We start from the raw sequence: 22,550 nt of genomic DNA, 5'->3' as shown, positions 1-22,550 counted from the left end.
AAACGTTCTCCACAGAGTAAGCCAAGGGATCTTTATCGTTGTTGTTTATCGACCGGAAAACAAAAAAAAAGGAGACACACGAGAAAAAGGACACAAAAAAGACACTAGTGGGAAATACAAGCAATTTATTTCTTATCTATTTTGCGGCGTGGTTTGTCTCCTTTCCGGAGAGAAAAGCTGATTTTCACCGTGAAACCAGCCTGACGCTGGGCCACCCGTACCATTTTCGAGAAAAGCCAATATCGAAACGCCAATACTGCTCGATCCGATTGGCATTTGTGCCAATGTATGCATTGGTGGGTGTGCGCATGTTGTGATTTTTTTGGTCGTCCAGAATGACCTTAGCAAATGGTTCGGCAACACATTGGTACTCCTTTCACTGTACGGGAGGAATCGTTCAACCGGCCGTTGGCAGAAACGGGAGTGCTCGATAAATGCGTCCGCGAGGTATCCTGTTAGCAGGCTGCCTGTTCCGGTTCAAGTCCCCCTCTCGTTGATGACCGGCGTGAAGGAAAGTGGCAACAGCGGCAATTGAGACACAGGGGGAGGGAAAATGTGCGAGCAAAAACCGAACGGAAATCAAATCCACAAAAAATATTGCCCCGAACGACAGTTTGGTTGGAATTTTTTGCGCCGTTGTACTTTTTTGGAGGTTCCAAAGGCTGTGCTGAGAGCTCCAAGGGATGACGCCAACTTTAGTTGATCTATGTGGCGTTACCGTCGCGCATTGCTCTCTGGAGGGTGAGTAAGTGTACGTAGGTTTCGTCTTTGTCCGTTCTATCTCGCGAACAATGTTGTATCTGAAGAAAGCCTGAGGGACAAATTTTAGCATTCTTTTTTGTGTCATCTGTAGTATTCTTGTTTGTATGCTAGTTTGTGTTTTTCGATCAGAACAAGCGATGCCACGAATGCGTAAACAAAGCATAACTATAGATGATATAGTAGACCTGGCGTTTCTTTATAACTACGCAATACATTGACAGTGTTTTAGTGACAAATGCTTCACATCATCACTGCTGCTACATGATATGCGACTCTTCACCCAACCTTGTTAGGGACAGTACAGTAGTGAGAATTAAAAAGTATAAAAAATTCAAAACAATGAATTTTGAAGAATCAAACATACACATAGCCTCACAAACAATACAAACCCAATAAAAATGTATCCCTCTGTGAAAGCTCTAGAAACAGATATTTCTCTTTCCATTCCTAAGCATTATCGTGTGTCTCTATAGCTGCATAATAAATTCTCCAATTTGTTGTGAGAAATTGGTTATTGGTGCTTCCTATGTGCGTTCGTCTTCTACCGTATGATAACAAAAACGCACTTTTCTTGCGGCTTTGGCCACTGATAGCAATGAAAGACGTATATTTTTTCCCGATAGGGGAATATTTGGGAAAAGGCACAAGGCAGTTGTTTTACCATGGCATGAAATGACAACAACATGATACACAACTATAGCATGCTCAAATATAGTGGGAATATGAAAAAAACACGGAACACTCGTAAACAATCTCAATTTCTGTGCGTTCCTTTTTACTTGGTCAACCGTGGCCAACAGTTGTTGGATCGAATGAAAGATGAGAAACGTTTTTCGTGCTTCTCAGCCAACATAGCGTTTGCTTTTCGCGGTGAAGATGGTTGCATGTTGCCATAATTGGAAGCTCGGGTCACGGCTCTGTAGAAACGCTCAACTGGCGCTGGTCGGAAGCCTTGCAATTGATAAAAAAGTAGGAGGAGGAGGAAGGATGGAGATTTCGTACTTTTGATTGGTAGTCTCGATTGAAATCGGTTTCCATGCTGCATCGGGATTCGATCTATTCGAGTACCCCCTGCTTTTCACGATCGCGCGATTGACTGATTTGAATTTTCATTAGCATCCCGGGCGCCAAAACCTTCCCATGATTGGCGCTGGCGAGAACAACCGGTGTCTTTGCCGTGAAAGTTCTATGTTTGGTTTGGCTATGTCACATTCGAGATTGATTTGTGGCTGTGAGCGTAAAGATTTATGGAGCTTCGCGGTCTCACGCTAGGTGTCCGTGTTGTTGGGCTGACCGGTATAGTGCACTCGTATGGCAATTTATGCTACTCCGTATCCTGCCTACGGTTGATTGAAGCACCATCCTCATTGCTCGGGAAAGAGCGTAGTGAAAAGAAGATTAGTGAAGTGTTTTAAGTATTTAGGTCACCGAAATTCGATCGGTGTACAACGGTAGAGGGAAGATTGGACCGAAGCAGGAACTTGTCATTGATTGCCCAGGCCTTGTTCTAGGTAAATGTTAGTTTTTATCTCTGTTATTGATTATATGCGCTCGAAGTACCTAATAATATTGCAATTATAGCATGAAAGGTAAAGAATAGCAGGAAATTATTTATATTATGTGATCGAAAATCATCACACATCCTTTAGTTTACAATATGTTCTTTTTTGAAGAACAACTATCAGAGATACATTTACGAAAAATTATTAAATAATTGAGTCTTTTTAAATAAAGTTATATAGCTTGTTCACAGTATCACCATGCGCAAGATGAGGATTGGATTGGCATCCCCTTTTACTAAGACTTATATCTACTTGTCCTTTTCCTTACTGTGGCCGTGTGGCGACAAAAATGCTTAGAACAGTGTGTCATTAATCAAATTTGTCTCGCCTCGGTTGCTGGAGAGAATGAGCTTCTTTTTTCTTTATTTTAGATACATTTAGTTACTTCTCTTTGGTTGCTGCCTTGGTTGTTCTCTCCCAACCGTGCCCATCTCATGCTCAATGGGCTCAATGTGTGTTTGTTTTCCGCCGGTTTTTCCGCTGCTATGCCACTTTCTTGCGCGATTTCTTTACACACGGACAAAAAGACGCGGTAACGGCACTGCTTTGGCACTGGAAGTGGCGCTAGCAGCAAAAAATTAATTGCTCCCTTAGCTTTTTGCTATCCATGACACGGAGAGACAATTTTCCGTCCATTCGCCCCCTGTTAAAAGCATAGAAATTGCATCCTGTTATTTGCGCGACTCTTATAGCGCCTATGGATGCTTTCCTTGTGTCTTTGCGCAGTTTTTGTGTGTGTGCGCTGTGTCTGTTCATTCCCATCGCATTTTTGCTCACTTGTCATCGTGAACTGCCAGCGCTGTTAGATTCTTCTTTTTTTCTCACGATTTGCCACCCTTCACCGGGTTTTTACTAGTTGTTGTTGTTTTCTTATCTTCTCCGTTCCGTTTTGCCGTGACATAGGACCGAGCAGATTTCCCATGGGCAAAGCATAAGAAAGAAGGCATAAACGGTAAGCTTTTCCAGGAGAAACGGTTTTTGGGTTCGTTCGTTTGTGTCGGCTTGTGAACGCGCACGTCATCGAAATGGAAATGGATCTCGCTGGGTTTTTCATGCTGCTGCCCAGTGGGAGCAATGATTTCTTCTGAATAATGGAGTAATTCAATATCGAAATCCGTCCGCCGCGATGGTAAACAGCCCTCGGAAGGATTTTTAGCCTCGGTAAACAATTTATTGCTTTCGCGGGCACGATTTCCAGCGCGGAATTGCTGTTTTGTTTTCACTTTTGCACGCAAACAAAAAAGATAAAAAAATAAAAGCCAAGCAGGGGTTCTAGATAGGGGACCATAATGCTTTAAATCAAAGTTAATGACATTTCTCACACTCTAAATCATTTATTATTGCGTGAGTATAAAATCGACGGTTGATTAATCATTCGACAGAAAACAAAATAGTTGGGAAGTAACGGGAACATATTCCGATAGTGATAAAAACACAAAACATTAATACATAGCCTTGGCGTGCTAATCGTTGAATCGTGTAACACCAAGCAAACTCTTTTACGGTCCAGGGTTTTTGTTTTTGAAAATCATTGCAAATAGTATGCGAAAGTCATTCGTTCAGCAAAAAAAAACATCTGAACTTTCACCAATTGCTTGCTTTGCAACATATATCTACAACTTTGTTCACCATGCTCACCCCCGGCTAGCTGTGAACCGGAACGCCATGTAAAGTGTTGTAATTCCATTTGTAGAAGCATGCCCGTATTCGACGGGTTTGTAGTACAAGTAAAAATCCAACCCAACGTTCGGCTTACCAGATTTATGAGCGGAAAGTTCAAAAGTTTTCGCACAACGACATGGGCACGCGGAAGATAGGGTCATGTTTTGTGGGACGAAAATAATAGCAGCGTGGACGCCTGCGGCCCGCAAAGGGTGGGAAAGCGGGTAAACTGAAGCATTTCGGTAGAGCACGAGTTGCACTAGCATTCCAAAACGTAACAAAAAAAAGCATTCTTCAGCGTTGGGCGAATGGGCTCGGCAAAGTCATCGTACCGTTACGGCCTGTAGTGAAAATATTCGGCTGGCTGTAGCGGATGCTAAGCAAAGATGGTCGTAGAGCAACGGTTTACGAACACGTCAGGGCAGGGTGTGGTTTGTCCAAAAAGGAAATAATATCCACTAAAAGGTTGTGTCAAGCACACCGATTTCGCAAACTATTGTATGCATAAATTTTATTTTGAACTACGCCTTTGGCTGTGTATTCCAAGCATTGCTTTCCCAGGCGGAAAAGCATTTCAATAAATTTTTCATCGGAATTTAAAAAAAATATAAAAGAAGGCATGTTAATCTGTGCTAACCACAAGAAAGTATCATGTTAAAATTATTATTAATAGAATTTTATTTTATAAGATGATTAAAGTTTTGGTTATATTCGCTTACTTTAAATATGAAGTTTTTTAGGGTAAATGTACCAATAGTGGTGCAATTTGTGGTGGTACAGATGTATTTTAATGGATTTAAAGTGTCAGGAAGGACAATTTCTGAATATTTTAACACCTAACAGGTGGAATATGTTTTATCTTCGCAATCACAACCATTTTAACCATGAAACACATAAATTTTACGAAAAAATACATATTTTTGTGACTGCTTCGTTGTACCTATAATGGTGGTATGGTTCCTATAGTCGTCGTATTGTGTTCCTATAGTGGTGGTAAACAAAGATGTCTTAAAAACAGTGTATAATATCAATATAACTTAGTTTTGAAGCTGTTTTCGTGTGAATAGCAAGGATTACTGCGATAATAATGATATCTTTCGTGATTTGATCGTAAAAAATGTATGAATTTGGTTGATGACAATATTGACTTAAGTACTGAATAACACCTGTCGTCAACTCAAACCCAGAAGAGATTGCTTGATTTGAAGTCGATTTTTCACTCAGCCAAATAAGGGAATTTTAGCCTTTGTTTGGTAAATTACTTACAGAAAACTCATTTTTATAGCTTATTGTAATGAAAACAGTACGACATATCAAAAATGTCGTCGAAAAAAATCTAAAATTACCTGTTTTTATTGATTTTAGAACTAGGGCCACTATAGGAACATGTCTGTTTGGTGTACCTATAATGGCACTATCGTAAAAAACAATTAAAAATACGTAAATATGGTCAAAAGCCAATGAATTAGAATAAAACAATATCATTTGATAACAATTATGTTAAAAAACTAATAACTGCGTTGTTATGTGGTCATTTAGAACGTTAACAAAATTATGAGTATCGTTATGAAATCCTAAGGATTTTGGAAAAATGTTGATACCTTTTATAAAATAATGGATTTTTCGGTCACTAAGAAACGGAATGACCCCATTTCATTTTTAAATCCTTTGTAAAAGGCTAGAGAACATTTCACACTATCGTAGATAACTTAACTACTGTTAATTTATCGTATGAGCCGCATTTTAGTGAAATACCACCACTATTGGTACTAGCACCACTATAGGTACGTTTACCCTAGTTATGTATACTTTCAGAAATCGCAAACCAAAAATAATAATGATTGCTTTCCAACACATCAATCACCATTCCATATTTTATTAAAAAAAAGCATGCTAAAATACCTTACCTCTACGTCGATTCCACTGACGGTACTGAATACTTGCACTGACGGGTGTACCTGGGGCGTATAGCGATAGAACTCTCGTTTGCCTTTGTACCATTTGATCGAGTATAACCGCTCGTTGTCTTCTAGCTCGTACTCGCAGAAGAGATGGACCGGATCGCCTCTGCGAACAGCCGTTGGGACGGTGACTCGTACGTTACGCAGCCCTAGCGACAGTTCTGTAGTGTTGCACATGGAAGATAAGCAAAAAAATGAAGAGAATAAAATAAAATGCATACAGTCATTACTCGGATTAAATCCCGCGATTAGTGGGACTTAAAGCCAGCTCGACTCCGCAAACTCCTGTGTGCCACGACTAAGCAAGCGTAGATTGCGGCACGTAAATCCTTTTTGGATAAAGTCATACAAGTCATAGTTGCGCGTTTTCTTTTTACTTTAGAGATCTCTTGATTTACTCCTGTTGCAGGATTCTCCTACAGCCGGAAGGGGTACAGTTTCAGCTACATACCCAGCACAACAGATGATTCCAAAAAACAACTATAAAAACAACAGTTTGAGTAAAATTTATACTGTAAAGTGAATCAACAATACGGGATTGCATGAAACCATTTCTTCTTGTGGATTTGGACGAAAAAATTGGTTTAATCTTGCATATAGTGCTTCTGTATTTTTCTAGCTTTTTTGTTGCATTTTTGCCAGATAGCAAGCGTTAAAATACAACCCGTTAAAAATATCTTTTTTTTATTATTCTTTATGTTTGCCCCACGTGTAGGTTTTTCCTTTTCTTTCCATTCTCTCTGTTATACCGGTGCGCCGTGTTTACTTGCTCGATGCACCACTTTAGCTTTGATAATTTAATTAAAAATTCGTTTTTATGCCTGTAGATGCCTGTGCTAAGCTGTATTCGAGCGATGTTCTAGATATTAAAAATGAAAATAAAAGCAAATTGAAAGCAAACACACAAAGAGAACATTTTGTTTTTGTTTCTTTTAGTTTTGGTGTTTTTTTTTTATTTGCACTGGCTAAACGCGTTTGCTGCAATCCTGGTAGCAAATGGATATTTTTGTGGCACATCTAGTTAAATATAGTAGCTATGTGTGAAGTTGGCAGTCGAAATTTGTTTGTTTGATTTCAAAAAAGTTCTTTAACATTTTTGCATGCTTCAGTGCAGTGACAGTTTACGCAGTGAAAATAAGTTATCATGTTAATGCAATCAATTGGTTCATTATACAATCGTTGATATGATTGTTGCACTGTACCCATTAACATGATATTGTCCCTATAGCTGTAGTATTGTGAATGACACATTAAATTTTAATAATCTTTAAACGATCTTCGAACATTTTCTGTTAATGGGGCCCTTTCCGTTGTAAGTTCGTAGGCTGAAATTTCAGCCTGTCAGCTGTTTGCATTATGTAGCAGTTTTCGAGCAGCTATCTAAGTGTGTATAATAGACAGGTGAGCTTATCCCAAGATGTATGTATTTAAAAGGCTGATTTTTATCGCTTCTGCTTCTGGAGGAAGATTCTAAGAGTGTTTTGAGTATTCGTCAAGCCTCAAGAAAGCTTGTTTGAACAAAAGTTTTCACCCATCCTGTCAAAAAGTGATATTCAAATTTGGTTTTAAAAAACATACTATCAGACCACCTGGACTACATATACTTTGATTCTAGATTCTACCACGTGATCTCTTTAATGCACTTTGAGGTAAATGTAAACAACACCGCGTTTTCGAGCAGGTACTCGAATCTAATTCTAGCTTTGAGGCTAGAATAATCTAGACTGAAAATTACAGGCTAGTTTTATGTGTGGTTTTGTATGGAGTGTTTACATGATTTCAGCCTCCAACTGTCAAACTCCATACAAAAAACTGACTAGAATCGTGAAGGGCCCCAATATGGGAATTAAGGAATCAATTTAATTTTTTAAGGTTAAAGGTTTCAGGTTAAATGACTACAACAATAATTGAAAAATCATCACCCCTACCATCCGTCCAAACAAAAACCAAAAACTTCATTTTATGGTATCGTAATCGTTTGATCATCGTCTACCACTGCTCGGGCCGAAGTCTTAGGATCTTGATTAGAGGAAGGACGTAAGGTCACTCTTTCGTCTAACTTTAAAATTATAATTCACTGTGGGCGAAAAGAAGAATTCTGTTGCAGAGTTTAACAACAAATTTTGAACTCTAAAAAATATGAAAAGTTACTAGTTACACAAGCAAAATATATGTTTCAACGCTTGATTTAGTGATCCCTTGCAGATCTCTTAATTAACTTAAATATATTCATTCTTACAAATATTATGCATCAACCAATCCACCTAAAATACTAGTACTAATACTAATATTTTATATTTATTGGGTATAGTTCATCGGGCATATAATATCGGATATATTCTCATAATAATTGAAATGCTTACAAACTAACAGGACATTTCAACACCACAGTTGTTCTTAGATCAATTTAATTAAATCTTTAATTCTTTAAATTAAATTAAATTCTCTTTATATTTTATTCTCTCTTATCTCTTATCGTACTTAACACTGTGAAAATAATGCTGTTAGTATTGTATGAAAAATGTTTCAATGAGAAATAACACTAATAATGGCATGGTACAGCACTAGTATTTGCACTCAGCTGCAGATCATTCAATGCCGCAAGAGCTTACGAAAATCCTTTACTTATCCAACCATCAACGCCATTAGTGGGTTATACACGGTTCTATGGTTAAATCTTTCGCCATACCAACTTAATATCGACTGAAACTGTTTCTACCACCACCAACAAGTACAGGAAAAACTGAACCCGAATGCATCCGACTATCGGTAGTGCAACAGAACTCAGTAAAACAGTTTCCTCTAACCAGCACCGGCTCCAAACCCAATGGTGAAAAATCGTTTCATCGTACCGTAAAATGTACGCAGATTGAATGAGGCTATGTGCCGCTCGGGCGCATACGTTTCTACACGCGCACTGACCACTGTCCAGCGGACACGAGTTGTGTACTTATCCGTCGAGTCGTGTCGTGACATTCGTCAACAGACGTAGCAAATAGTGATGCCGGCCTGGGCTGAGTGATGTCCCGCTTGTCGAATGCTGTAGGATGACAAGCAGCAATGTGTTTCTGCTGTGGTAAAAGGTTAGTTGGAAGAGCGCCATGGCTGAATCTAACCCCAAAGCAGCACCTATTTCCGGGATAATAGGTTTTGCTGCATAACGCCAGAACCGTGTGAGAGGAACAGTGGCTCCCAGTGAATGTGTGGCATGATAGAGTGGAAGGGAGATATTTAAAGAGAGAAAAAAGAGCACGAAACAAATGAGCAAATAGCAAACATCCATTCCGCTAATCCGATGCCATTGCTGAAATGTTTTGCTTTCGTTCGTGCGGTGTAGAATACCGGATTGTACTAAACATATAACTGTAGGAGTAAAATCAGCTTGCAGATAACAGTAAATGCTAATGTATGTTGTAGTAATAAATGCAGTGTTGCGTGGAACATCAGTTTGGTGCCATTTTTCCTGTCAGCATTCTCATATACTGATGGAGACGCCTGGTGTATTGATGTTAGCTTGTATTTCGCTATTCTGATATACTTCGGGAGCGATCGTGTGGTTCAATGGTAGACGCGCCAGTTCTTATAATAAAACCAAGATGTGGTTTGATTTCGACACATGATATTTGATTTCATTTAAATGCCAACAGTAATTAATGACAAAACAATAATTTTGTTGCAAATGGAAACGCTCGTTGATTAACAACATTGACTGGCCTGAAAAGGGTGCCGTATCGTCCAACTTCCGTAATAGAAAGTTCATCTCTCCTTAATTAAGAGTCAAGAAAGTGTCCCAAATTTATGAGAACTCCTCAAACCCCCTTTAATGCAGCTGCAACCGAAACATTTCCAATCCTTCTCGACAGCTTGTTTGTTGTTGTTGTTATTTTTCCAAGTTTACTGGTTCAGTGTTTGTTTTCCTTGCCGAATGCAAAACTCTGACAGACCGTTGTGTGGTATGCACGGAACTGTATGTGAAATATTTACGCACGGAGGAAATGGTACGGGCATAAACATCGCACTACCAAGCGCGATTCTTTCCATCCGCTATTCTGCATTATTGCCTGATATTCGTAGTGCTTGCTCCTGCTTGTGCCCTGATGTGTAAATGTGGCGCTATATCAAGCTTCCACCAACCTAACGCATTAGCATGGCGCTGGAAGGTGTTTGTTCCCGTCCGCCAAGCTGTTGTAACAAGCAAGGAAGGCATGGGAAGGCTACTCAAGCAAAATACTGCGGGCTACGAGACCGCCACTGGCATATACACGCCATCTGCTTTTATTATTATTTGTTTTTACTCGATCTATCTATTTTATGTTATTTTTATTGCTGGTTTGACTCAGCCATTCGCCAATGATTGGGTGGGTGAGGCCCGAACCAGTTTTCTTGCAACTTTTATCACGTGGAAGGGCCAAGCTATCGTCAAACCTGGGTTGCGATGCAAGAGTGGCTTCATTCTTCCACGCTGAAATGTGAACTCGTCACTCGCGGGTAATCGTAGACGAATTCACTCCGCAATTGGCTCAGCGGTGGACGGTTACAGGCGGATCCCCCGATGTTACATGTTGGCACTGCTGTGCTGTCGTGGCAAGAAACGGGAATAACAAAAACACATACCAGACAGCTAAAAATAAACGGCCGGAAAGCAGTTGCTGGCGCCAACGCAATTCGTCCGCAACGGTAGACGTTTGGCAACGTGAGATGCGACGTCTGAGCATCGGAGCATCCCGTTGGTAAACAGGGCACAGATACATGGAACACCCATTTTTGCACAGGATGAATGTTTAAATAATCTGCACGCGAGTAAAAGTGTCTCGCTCAGATCATGGACTGGTTCGTTGCAAGAACGAACACGGACTAATGACATGGCATTTTGGAGCAGATAAATAGCTATCGCTTGTTCTAATCGAGATGGCTGCCCGAATGGGAGCGTTTGCAACAAGGGCTTGAGATTAGTGGGTCGTTGAGGAGATTACTAGCCCATTACTTTTATCTATCCTACTCGCGGTTGCAATTGTTGGTTATGGTGAATTGCATTTGCTGCACTTGGTAATTTCTATTTTAAGCATTGTTCCGAACATTTTTTTACAATGGTCTTTTACAAAGTTATCAAAGTCTCCCAGTTCATTACGTGTGTAATGAAAGTGAGCAATTTGGTACTCCTTTGTTACCAGTAAATAGACCAATTTAAAGAAGCTTATTTTCACAAATAATTAAATTCATTTAGTCGTTATCATTTTACTGGTATCGTATTTATTTATTTATTTATTTATTTATTTATTTATTTATTTATTTATTTATTTATTTATTTATTTATTTATTTATTTATTTAACAAAGTTATCTAGCCTTGCTGGCCTCCATATTTTAATACTAGATTCCTAACTAATATAAACACTGAACTCATGAGCAAATAAATAAAAGCTAACCACAGAAATAAATTGATAAAAATAATAAGAATTACACTCGTCAGTAAAGGCTTCACAATGTTTGTTTTAGTACATTTACGCTTACGCTAGGTATAAAAGTACACTGTGGCGTCATTCGTCTATGTTGTAGTGAGACTAGTCCGAATAGCGGACACCTAGTGCGATACGAAGGGTACACAGATTCTTATGATCTTATCTTCAGACACTTCCTGATAACAAAAAATTTGTGGAATTGTAAAGTTTTTTGACAACTTTTTTTGTAGTTATTGCTACACTAAACAAATCATCCAAATCCGGGTTCACATAGTTATAGTTTAACGGTAATTTGCCAAAAGACGAAAGCAATTGCTTTTGCTTGTTTTTCACAACCACCAACTGTTTGTGCAATTTATTTAATTCAATTTTAAATTTGCTTTCATTGAAACGGAAAACTGGGCTAGGTTCGAGCATCAGTGCTCAGTCACTCAGTACCCTTTTGACACTGGATGTTCCCCAGAGTGCCCTCTTCTTCCATTCTCTTCTAATGTTGGTGCACGCTATTTGAACAAACTCTTGTTTCTTCCTCCAAAAGATTTCGTGTTTGCGCTATGAAATTTGTTTGCTTTCCATTCTCTCGCCTATTTCCTTTCGAACGCTATTTTTGAACCAAACACTTCCGGCCCAAGCAGAAGGAGCAGGAAAACCGGTGACGAACGGGAGAAAAGCAAAAAACAATAGAACATATTTTCCACTGCTCTAGTCTTCGTATCGTAACTGGGTTTACGCTTTTCATCTTTGTATCTTCTATGCGTACACATACACACACACACAAACCCACTTCGGCACGCTAACGCTTCTGTGTTTGTTTTCCACCTCGGAAAAGCCCCGGTTGAATGCGTTTCAGTTCCACCACCCACATGGAGCAAAAGGTGGAACGGAAAGCGACGGCAGAGGCGTACCGCTTTTTGCGTTTTTCTTTCGCAAACGGAGCTTTTTAACTGTTTGATTCGTTGGCAGGGAGTTAGTGGGAAAGTTTTTCGTGCTATGGTTTTAACGTATGGGCCTGGGTTTTGTTTTTCCTGCTTAGCGAATGCCGTTATTTCTATCGGCTGCGCTAAAGTACTTTTCGTTTTCGGGTGCGCATTCAAGCAAGCTAAAATAAACAGTGCTGCAAATGAGATTTTTTGCTTAGGCGAGGCTACTCTCCCTCCTTTTGCCTGGGCTATTTTCGCTTGCTTTTGCTATTTCCTTTATTTGTTTACGACAACATCCTGCCCAAGCAAGTTCACTTGCACATCCTTGATGGAGCGCAGAAGTTTTTTGATTTTGTTGATTGTTCTTGGAAAAATCACACGAAACCGGTTGCGTTGAAAGGCGCTGAAAGCACTACCAGGTTGAAAATTGTCGAAAGTTCGCAGAAGGCTAGCGATAAAGAAGTGAATCGTGTGGAATGAGTTTCGTCGATTGATTTATTAGATTTCAAGATTTTGAAAATAACCAAACCGTGCAATAAAAACAACCAAGATGGTGTAATAAGGTTGCCAGAGTTAGTGTGTGTTTATTATGTTCGTATAAATCACATAAAACTAAAACGTTGGACATGAAAGCCATATGCTACAATTCAATTCAATCATTGATTTAATGGTTATTTTAAAAAATAGAGCGAATATCAAGGCAAAAAGCATAACAATAAAGCAAATATTATACATTTCCCCAATTGTGAAATTATTAACTGATGAAATTAAACAATAACATCTAGGACGCAAAGTGGGTATTCATCCCCAGGTCAGCCGACTTCTACGGTCCCTTAATATCTTGCTTCAATCTTCTTTACTCCATTCAAAATAGGTCTTTTGGGTTGATTAAGTTTCGCACAATAGAACTCATTATTAATGAGAAAATCTTTTGTTCCAGGAAAATGTTCCGATAATCTTTGATAACATTTTCCTGCCAGCCAGAACTTTGACCGGCATTTCGGTAGCGACCGCCCGAGGCGGTAGCCCAGAACAGGAAATAGAAAATTCCACTCAAGATTTAATTTCGATCGGTTTTCGGACTGGTCTCGAAGCACCTGCGAGCTTCCGTCTCTTCCCACCTTGGAAAGTATTGTTTGCTTCAACCATCAGCCAGCAACAACCTCGGCCCACATCAAAACACTCGACCATCATCGTCATCTGCACATCATTATGCTCGGCCTCGGCCGGCGGTAATCTATGTATCGCATCGGTCGAAAGTCAAAAAAATGTGCGGCCTGAAAGTTATGACAAAAGTTCAACGTGAAGCTGCTCGGTAAAACTTTACACAATGCTATCGCAAACCGCTGGCCAGCATACCGGGTACTGTCTTGCGAAATACGATTATGGTGGAGGAAATGAGACTTGAAAATCGTCCCACATAAGGCAGCGTACGGTACGTTGAAAATGGCATAAGAAATCCTCCTTTTCCGCGCTTACCTTCCGATTGCGTGCTCTACCCTCGCCCAGTGATCAACAAGAAATGGGAATGAGAGAGTACAATTCCTCCGCACAACTCACCTGAACGGTGGCCGGATTGTAAAATGGTAAACTTTTCTTTTGCACCTATCGCTCGATGCTGCCTCTTTTCGTTCGCAATTTACTGGAGGTTCACGATCTGTGGTTCATGTCGTGGCAACGAGAGAGAAGGAGAGAGAAAGAGAGAGAGAGAGATAGAAGTTTGGAAAAAAAATAAAGTTCTCATGCTGGTACGCAGTATCTGCTCAGGTGTTGGTAATATGTTCCCGTTTTCTCCGAACCACTAGGCTGTAATGGAAGTACAGGGGAAGGCATGCAGGCTGACCGACCAACCGGAAGTAACCAAACCGACAGCTGCCCCGAGGAGGGCACAAACTTTTCTGTCATCCCCGCACACCCGCTTTAACTTCACTATCCACACCATCCAGGATTTCAGACATTGGCGCACCACGGTGGACGCTGTACCAATGTGTTTGTATTGGGACTCGATCTCACTCACTGTTGTTGGGTTGGGAACTGTTGAGGAGAAAAGTTTTCCATGTGCCCGATGTTCCTAGTGGACGTGTTCACCGCCGATGGAAGCACGAAGCTGAAGGACATTCCAGCAGCGGCTTTCGACGCGTTCCAGCACGGCAGTGAAGCACTTGTACAAAGGGAAAAGTTTCCGATATACCACCAGCACACCGCACAACAATGCGGACGATATGGTCGATTCGATGCGAAAACATCCTGTAGTAGACCAATCCAAGTACAGCATGGGAGCGGAGTTGAAGCGAAACATAATTCGATGTCATCAGCATTACACGTAAATTACCGAACAAATATTAGCTTTTCGAGTTTCGATGGCGAACGCCGGCCAAGGGGAGGGGATGAGTGGAGAAGCAAAGACCTCTTGGTGATAATGTTGTTGGTATGGGTAATAGTTCAAACAAAGATGGAAGAGTAGAAGCGTCAAGTAACGTTCTTGTATCGTTTCGCGACGGGGAGGTCGGTTCTATGTTTAGATTGTATCACCTGCTAATGTGAATCACAAGTAGGGGAGAGCAGTTTTTGCAGTAGGATACGCTGCGCTGAAAAGCGGTAAAGTTTTCTGTTTGGTTAACTTATTTTGGTTTTGCAAAATCAGTCCAGTAAATCAGCAATGCTGTAGGAAGTGATACTGGTCCCATAGAAAATGAGAGACGGCATGCTGGAGATCATAAATTTACGTTAATAACTTTATTTTCTTTCTTGGGTACATTCATTTCCCAATTCTTGTAGTGCTACAGAAAAGAAAGCATTTTTGATAGGTGGATGGTGTTGTTTGAAAATTTGGTTTTACTCTATAATGAAAGCTTCACTTTGATGGACACATAATAATTCTATCGATACATTGAGATTAGCATTAAAGTCTAAACATTGAAATGTTTGTTAACTTATTTAAAATTAAATAAGTATTTATTTTGTTACAATCAAAACTTTACAACAATGCAGCTACAGAATATTTTCGATTAAGATGTGTAGTTTTGGTTACAAGTCACTTTGCTACATTTTCAGTACCGTTAGTCAACTCAACGCACATGATCAAGAATTCTTTTGAATGAGAGTTTGGGAAGAGCGTTTTAATTGCGGAAATATAACAAGTGAATGCACATCAAGTAGTGGCGGATTTAGGGTGTCGGGGGACCTAAGCGGTAAAAGGATTTGAGGCCCCCTGTAGATGTCGAGAGTAGTGGGAGGGGGGAGGGAGGGGTCTCGCCAAAATTGGAAAATTATAAAATATTCTCTTTAAATGCGTTGGTCGTTAAATTAAAATCAAACTGATTAGACCATGTATTGAATTACCTTGTCATTGCTAATAACAGCTCATTGTATACATGTAAGATACGCCTGCTCTCACCAACAAGCAAGTTACGAGAGCGAAGAGGTAGATGTTGCTCTTCTCTTATAGACAACTTATTTGTTTTTTTTTTTTTTTTAGCAACAAATACACATTGGTTTACCTTAAAACGGTACTCGAGCGTCTGTAGGCCAAGTAAAAGGCAACGCGACCGATAACTTGGCATGGTTGTAAATCCTCTGAATTGGTCGCATTTTAAAGCAAGCCTTGTAAAATTCCGTTGTATAGCCTCTATTTTGTTAATCATCGTAATTCGGGAACCAAAGACTTCACCCACCAGCACACAAGATAAGAAAACAACGACATAAGACTTAAGACATGACGACATTATCGGAATTGTCGAAAGAATAAACCTAGCCTCTTGTATGCATTATTAACAGTGTTGTCAACAGGTAAACTGAAATTTAAACTAGAGTACAGTGTAGCACCTAGATCACAAACTTCCAAATGATGATCTAAGGCACTGCCTAACAACGAACAATTATACTTGAGCGTTTTTTTAGTCTATGAAATGACATAATAAAAAATATCAAGGGCTAGCTCTAGATCATTTTTTGACACCAAACACGAAGTATGAATCTGTTCGCCCATGGGGACCTTATAGGGACAATAGTTCTAATGGAAATACCTTCCATGGGACCCCTAAATTTACGGGCCCCCCGCGGCCGTTCAGTCCACGTACCGTTAAATCCGCCACTGACTACAAGATACCGGTTCATGTGCATCATCAACGTGACTGCACCGCCGTGGTATCAGGAACAATCCTATGGTTGCATCTACCTGCAACGCAAATGTAGAATAGACCAAGAACAGGAATTCTTTAGCAAGACTCCTACCAGTTAGGAAGTAGTCCTAAGATTTATATAAATAAAAGATGAAAGACAAAAGATTAACTTAACCTCTGCTATTAATTCAACATCACATTGTCACTGCAATTCTTTGGAATGCAGAGTTTTTATTAATTAAATTAAGTACATTAAATAGATTAGTCGAAATGTGTCTAGTCCACTCGCTTCTACGCTGCTTTCCTCTGTAACTCTTACTTTATTTATTAACTATCAACTTGCACTTCATGTTAGGGCGGTCCTGTGATCGTCAAATAGCGAGTTTTACCACAGGCCCATCATGGGTTCAAGCCTCATATGAACCGCCACCTTGTATGACGCCAAGTAGAAGAAAAAGTTCATTGGTGCCGAAGGACATTTTTTTTTTCAAAGTTTCGGTTTATCAAATTTCATATCTGTAAATCTGGAAATGTTTACGATGTTCCCTTTCACAGATCCTCAAATACTAATAAACGTGTTGAAAATGCAATCCATTTTATTCAAAATTAAAACTACTAACTTGCAAAAACACCTCTCGTAATTTCTAAAAAATACTGCATTATAGAAATATTGAAAACTTCTTAAAAGTATATGATTAGAACTCTTACAAATTGATTATTTTTCGCAGAACATTTTCTTTCAACATGTTACATCATAAGAAGAATAAAGTATCCTCCAATTACATTTGTTACACCATTCCTCCATTCATAAAATAGTTAAATAAAATATATTCTTCTCAAATCGTTCCAGTCACCGCTCGGTAGCAGAGGAACGCAAAACGATGTGCTTCTTCGCTATCGCATCTGTTCGCTTTGGTTCGTGAAGCGAGTGAAATGCAATTTACTCCACTTATCCTAAGCCCTCCAGGCAATCTTGCTTCAACGTCAGAACCGTCAAGGTGCCAGCATCCGTGAGAGGAATACACACACACACACTACATGTGCCACACATTCACACACCGAGGGATTTGAGATTATCATTAGCATCTTTTTCGGTCCAAAGGGCACCACATATAGGGGTCGTCGAAGAACGGACCAGAGGAGCCAGTAACCCCCTGTGGCCAACTGGTTCGCAACTGGTAGATTACTGATAGGCAGATGTAGTAGCTGGATGTGCCGGGTTTGCGAGAGATTTCCGAGAACCAGGCGGTACTTCTATGTGTCAGCTCGTGTAACAAGTTCGTCCATGTCATAAGCATACGGGCGAGATTATTGGGTTAATTTGGCAGTCCTGTGGGAACTTCATCAGCCAATACTATCCATTGCTGGGTTGGCAAGTCTTCGACGGGGTTTTGGCTTGAGTAGCTAATTTCAAAGTATGAGAATCACCATACTCGCCGTCCGGACAACACGATGCTGCTCTCATGCCCTGCAGACTCATCCCGCGATCCGTCGCAAACTTTCGGCCCGAGAAAGAACCAGCAGCTAGCAGCGCCGGGTGTGAAAAGGGGTTTTTCAAGCAGGGAAAAGCTAATCCACTTATTGAAAAACTAGCACGGTTCTGTTACATATTAAAGACGATCGAACGTGACACTTTTGCGATCGAAACTTTTACCACTTGAGCTGGGTTTCGGTAGGAAGATGAGGCAACCGAAAGGATGGGATGTTTCGAATGGGTCAATTTAAAAGTTAGAAAAGAGCAACCGCGACGAGGCTTCTGTAACGTTATTCGGTTCGTTGTTTTTCGGTAATGGAATGTGGCGGGTACTGTTGGGGATGTTTGACGTTCAGTAGTAAAACTGCTCTCTGTTAGCTCTTCACGTATAAGTTGCTGAAGCATGTGGCATACGCTGAAAGGTGTGTAGAATCATATTTTTGTTTTGTTATTTGTAAGTGTGTTAAAGGCACTATTTATTAATATATATTAGTGAAGGGAGCCCCAGAATCATTAATCCACTCCGAAATAAATATGGCTTTGAATCCGGCTGCTCCGAACAAATCCAGATCCAGATATGAAAATTTTGACCAGTTAGCTGGCATTATGGCATTTTTTGAACAAATAAGTTTAACAATTTTGTGCAACGTTCAATACATTGTCGAAAAGATCCAGTTACAGAATTGAATAGAAATAATTTCTGGCAGCTTACAATAAATCATAAGATGAGCCCAAACCGCAATCGGAAAGCATTTAACAAATCACAGGAAACAACCTAAAACCACACAAGAGCTGTTATCACTGTGTAAGTGTTTTTAAGGAGGTACAATCTGTATAGATGGATGTAAACAACAAATAGTTCAGCTGTGTGTGGCTTATAGCCCGGTCATATAGTATTATTGCCTTGTAAGGAATCGCGCTGATAACCATCACTCTTGTGGCTTGCTGTCGTTATCATTGCATTTGTGAGTGTGTGATGATTTTTTCCGTTAAATTTTGCAGTTTGACCAATGAGCTTATAGCTACGTGGATATACAGTGTATAGTACAGGAATGAAAATTACGAAGTGTAGTAATAGGTTAGCTGGCTAAACATTATTCCATCGGAACTCTCTCCCCTCCCCATGCTCTTAATTCCACAGTACGTCTGAATTCGAATCCGAAAGCAGTTGGATTCGTATCAATAGGAATTTGACTGTAGGCAAATTTTGTCCATCACTATTAGATATGTTATAATTATAGTATTACAACATCAAAATTTGAAAGAAACAATTTCAACAATGAAGCAATACAGTTTCCGGGAATTTAAACACAATTAAACTTAAATTGTATAGAAAAAAAAAACAACTATAAGCAAAACACTCCAAATAAAGCATAAAACAACTGATACATCTACGAAGAATATGTTATGACCTAGTTGTGTTCATTTCCTCTAAACAGATATTTGTACTCAATGACACAATGAGTGAGAAAAAATAATCTTCTATTACTTCACTTCGTTCAATTTATTTTCAATCATGTATTCTTCCATTAGCCATCCTTTCTAAAGGTATCATGAAAACGTAACCCAGCAAAAAGGGAGATGGTTAATTTGGGTCATTGCGGTCGGTAGTTTCAACGAAGCAATGTATTGTTATGCCTCCGATCATAGACCCTTTTGGTTTCTAATGTTATTAAATAGTCGTAGTTTCTAACATGCAGGTTAAACCTACTACGGTAACTGGACAATAAAGTCAGGATAAAGCTTGAGGTTAATTGCATAATTGGATTCGCAAAGGAAATTTGTTGTGCTTAGTCTCATGTACTTTTATTAAAATGTACAACAGCTACATAAGCCAGCTATGCACATTGGATTAATCTTCCAAATAATTCCAATTGATACTTTTGTTAGACCCACTTTCTCTTGCAGTTGAATCAATTGCAAAGTTTTGCTACTTTCCAAAATAGAAACTTAACAGCCTCAACTTACTTCCCTTGAAAATTAGTATAATTTCGTTTGCTTCTTTGTGACGCCTTTAAGGCGGAAGTAAAATAAACATACACCCCACACCTTTTGAAAGGTGCACTACCGTTTGTGTCATAATTTATGACACGATAAATATCAATTTAGTGACCCTTCCTAGAAAGGATGCCGGATATCTCATTACTTTTTCCATTTCCGACCGGAAGATGCTACACGATTGGGTTTCAGGTCGCAGAATGACTTGCGTTAGAAAAAGTAGTAGCTTAGTCGTTCCCTGTTTCAATCTGCGGGTGTGGTTGAGATTTATGCGCGAAGCTGTCAGACGAGTGTGTTGCCTATGGTGAAGGGATTTATGAGAAAATGAAATGAAACAAAAACCACGTGATGGGGTCATTATTCGTCACCTACATTTACTTCTGACAGGAATTAGTTTTTAGTTTTAGGAGCTTTTGCATTTTTAAGTTTTGTATATTATATTACGTACATGCCCCAAGGTTGTTTATTGTTTTCCGAACATGGTTACTGGTTGATTGCTTCACATATTTTTTCGGGTATTTTGGGTGACGATTTTTTTGGCATTTCCTAGAATTTTTGTTTGTTTAATTGTATTGATGTCCAATACCAAAAAATCGTGGAAGCGAAACAAACATCTATGGGATACGATCAATAAATTATGTATAAATATGTATAAATATAAATCATGAAAAAAAATTACGGGAACCTACCAATGAATCGTGGGAAGCCCTGTATAGCAATACAGCGTTGCATTGCTGGTTACAAACAGTAATATGCATTTATTATTCACCTCTGGTAACTTTTCTGTGTCAAAAATCAAAAGTTTTATGTTCAAGCAACCAATTTTGCCAGGATAACTCTTAAGTAAATTAGATGTAATGCTAAGATTTATTCGTTGTTATGTACGCTCGGGGGATGGTAAAAATATGCATCCTCCCCCAGCGGAACCCTTCAGATAGTAAAATTATAACTGTTTTTATGATGGAGGAAGTAATACTAATGATTGCTGCGCTGGTGCTTCCGAGCGTCCATTTTCTTCTTTGTTCTAAAACGACCCTCAGGCCACTACTTTTTGTGACGCCACGTACGGGAACAGAATTCTAAGACCGTCGCATACCCATACCCATACCATACCCATCACTCAGTGTCGCAGTGTCGAATACAACTTCAAACAACCATCACCACGTTTACGATGTCATAAACTCGGTCTCGTCACACCCAACACTTCTGCTGCAACACACCGTGTCTTAGCTGATGAAGCTGACCAGCCGATGGATTTGCTCCAGCCATTCTGTCACCAGCCAAAGCGTCTTGATTCGGTCCTCGTTCAAGACACTTCCGTCGATTTATCCCCCGTCGGTAGTTTTGGAAAGTTGTTTGTCTCCTTCAGAAGTTATACGGGAACTGGAATCCGCGACTAGAATCTGGAATAATGGAGAAACAGTGCGGTGAAGGTTGGACAGGCGTGTTTTATGGCGCAGAGTTTTCCACTTGCCAACGGAGACTACCGAGAGCAATTTAATTTGAAAGTTTTGACATCGATGCGCCTCCCGTCAGCCACAATCTTATTGGCATCCGGCACATCAACATGTTGGCTTTTCACTTTTCATCTCCAAAAAAGAAAACGACAAAAATATACACAAGCTTAAAAAGTTTTGCATATTGCGTAGTTTTGTTTTTTCATACATGCTTCATACACGCTTACCGAGTGAAAACAAAATGATGTGTTCGACGTGCGACTTTACCATACATACATACACACCATGAAACATGTTCGCAGAGTGAAAGAGAGTAACGCATACAGCCTGAAGTCTGATTAATATATATTGTGTTCCTTTATGATAAAACATGCATAATTTAGACGGTAGTCAGTTTCGCACTTTATTAAAGAGAAAAGCGTTTTGAGTGTCATATTTACACTACACAATCATATTTCAATGTCGGTAAGTAATTTATCTAAGTTTGTAAAAAAATAAAGCACTTCTTGCATCTGGGTTAAAATGATGCTAAGGAACTGTTGGAAATAGAATTGAATTGAATTATAGTTAGTTTAGACATTTTGATTAATTGAAATTGCATGTTTTCGTGAATTGTTTCAAATGGTGAAATATTTCAACTGAACTAGAGCAATTACGGAGTGGAACTTGAAAATGAACTCTTAGGATTAGAAATGAAATGAACTAATAAATGAACTTCTTCTTCTTTGGCACAACAACCGTTGTCGGTCAAGGCCTGCCTTTGTACCCACTTGTGAAGTGAGCTTGGCTTTCAGTGACTTATTGTTACCACCACAGGATAGTCAGTCCTACGTATGGGGGCACGGTCTATTCGGGGATTGAACCCATGACGGGCAAATGAACTATATGTAATGAAATGACAAGTGAATAAAAAGTGGAAAATTGATTGGCGCAAAGGACACAACGGTTTTTATCTATACTCTTCGGCTTTCGGCAATCCGTATATTACAGCCAGCTTTTAGTTATAATTTATCACAGGAACTACACAGCAAACTTCTAAAGTTTGCTTCAGTGATATAATGAACATCATTCAGTAATTGACAGTTATACTGAATTTCAGCATAAATGGTACATTTTTACTGTTTTTCATTCAAACAATTAGGGTAAATGTACCAGTATTGGGCAGGTTAGTGCAGC

General features: G+C 39.5%; 1 protein-coding gene across 8 annotated transcripts in view; it reads right to left on the bottom strand.

The window, feature by feature from the left end:
- Positions 1-22,550, bottom strand: part of LOC121596845 — an 83,371-nt gene that overhangs the window by 21,910 nt on the left and 38,911 nt on the right. For all 8 annotated transcript variants that reach the window (XM_041922144.1, XM_041922138.1, XM_041922137.1 and 5 more), the window contains one exon: positions 5,894-6,108. In XM_041922144.1, coding sequence (XP_041778078.1) covers positions 5,894-6,108 — 215 coding nt within the window. The remainder of the gene's footprint in view (positions 1-5,893; positions 6,109-22,550) is intronic.

This window comes from Anopheles merus, chromosome 3R, assembly GCF_017562075.2.
Source record: "Anopheles merus strain MAF chromosome 3R, AmerM5.1, whole genome shotgun sequence".
NCBI classification, from domain to species: Eukaryota; Metazoa; Arthropoda; class Insecta; order Diptera; family Culicidae; genus Anopheles; species Anopheles merus.
This window is presented reverse-complemented; position numbering and strand designations above follow the sequence as displayed.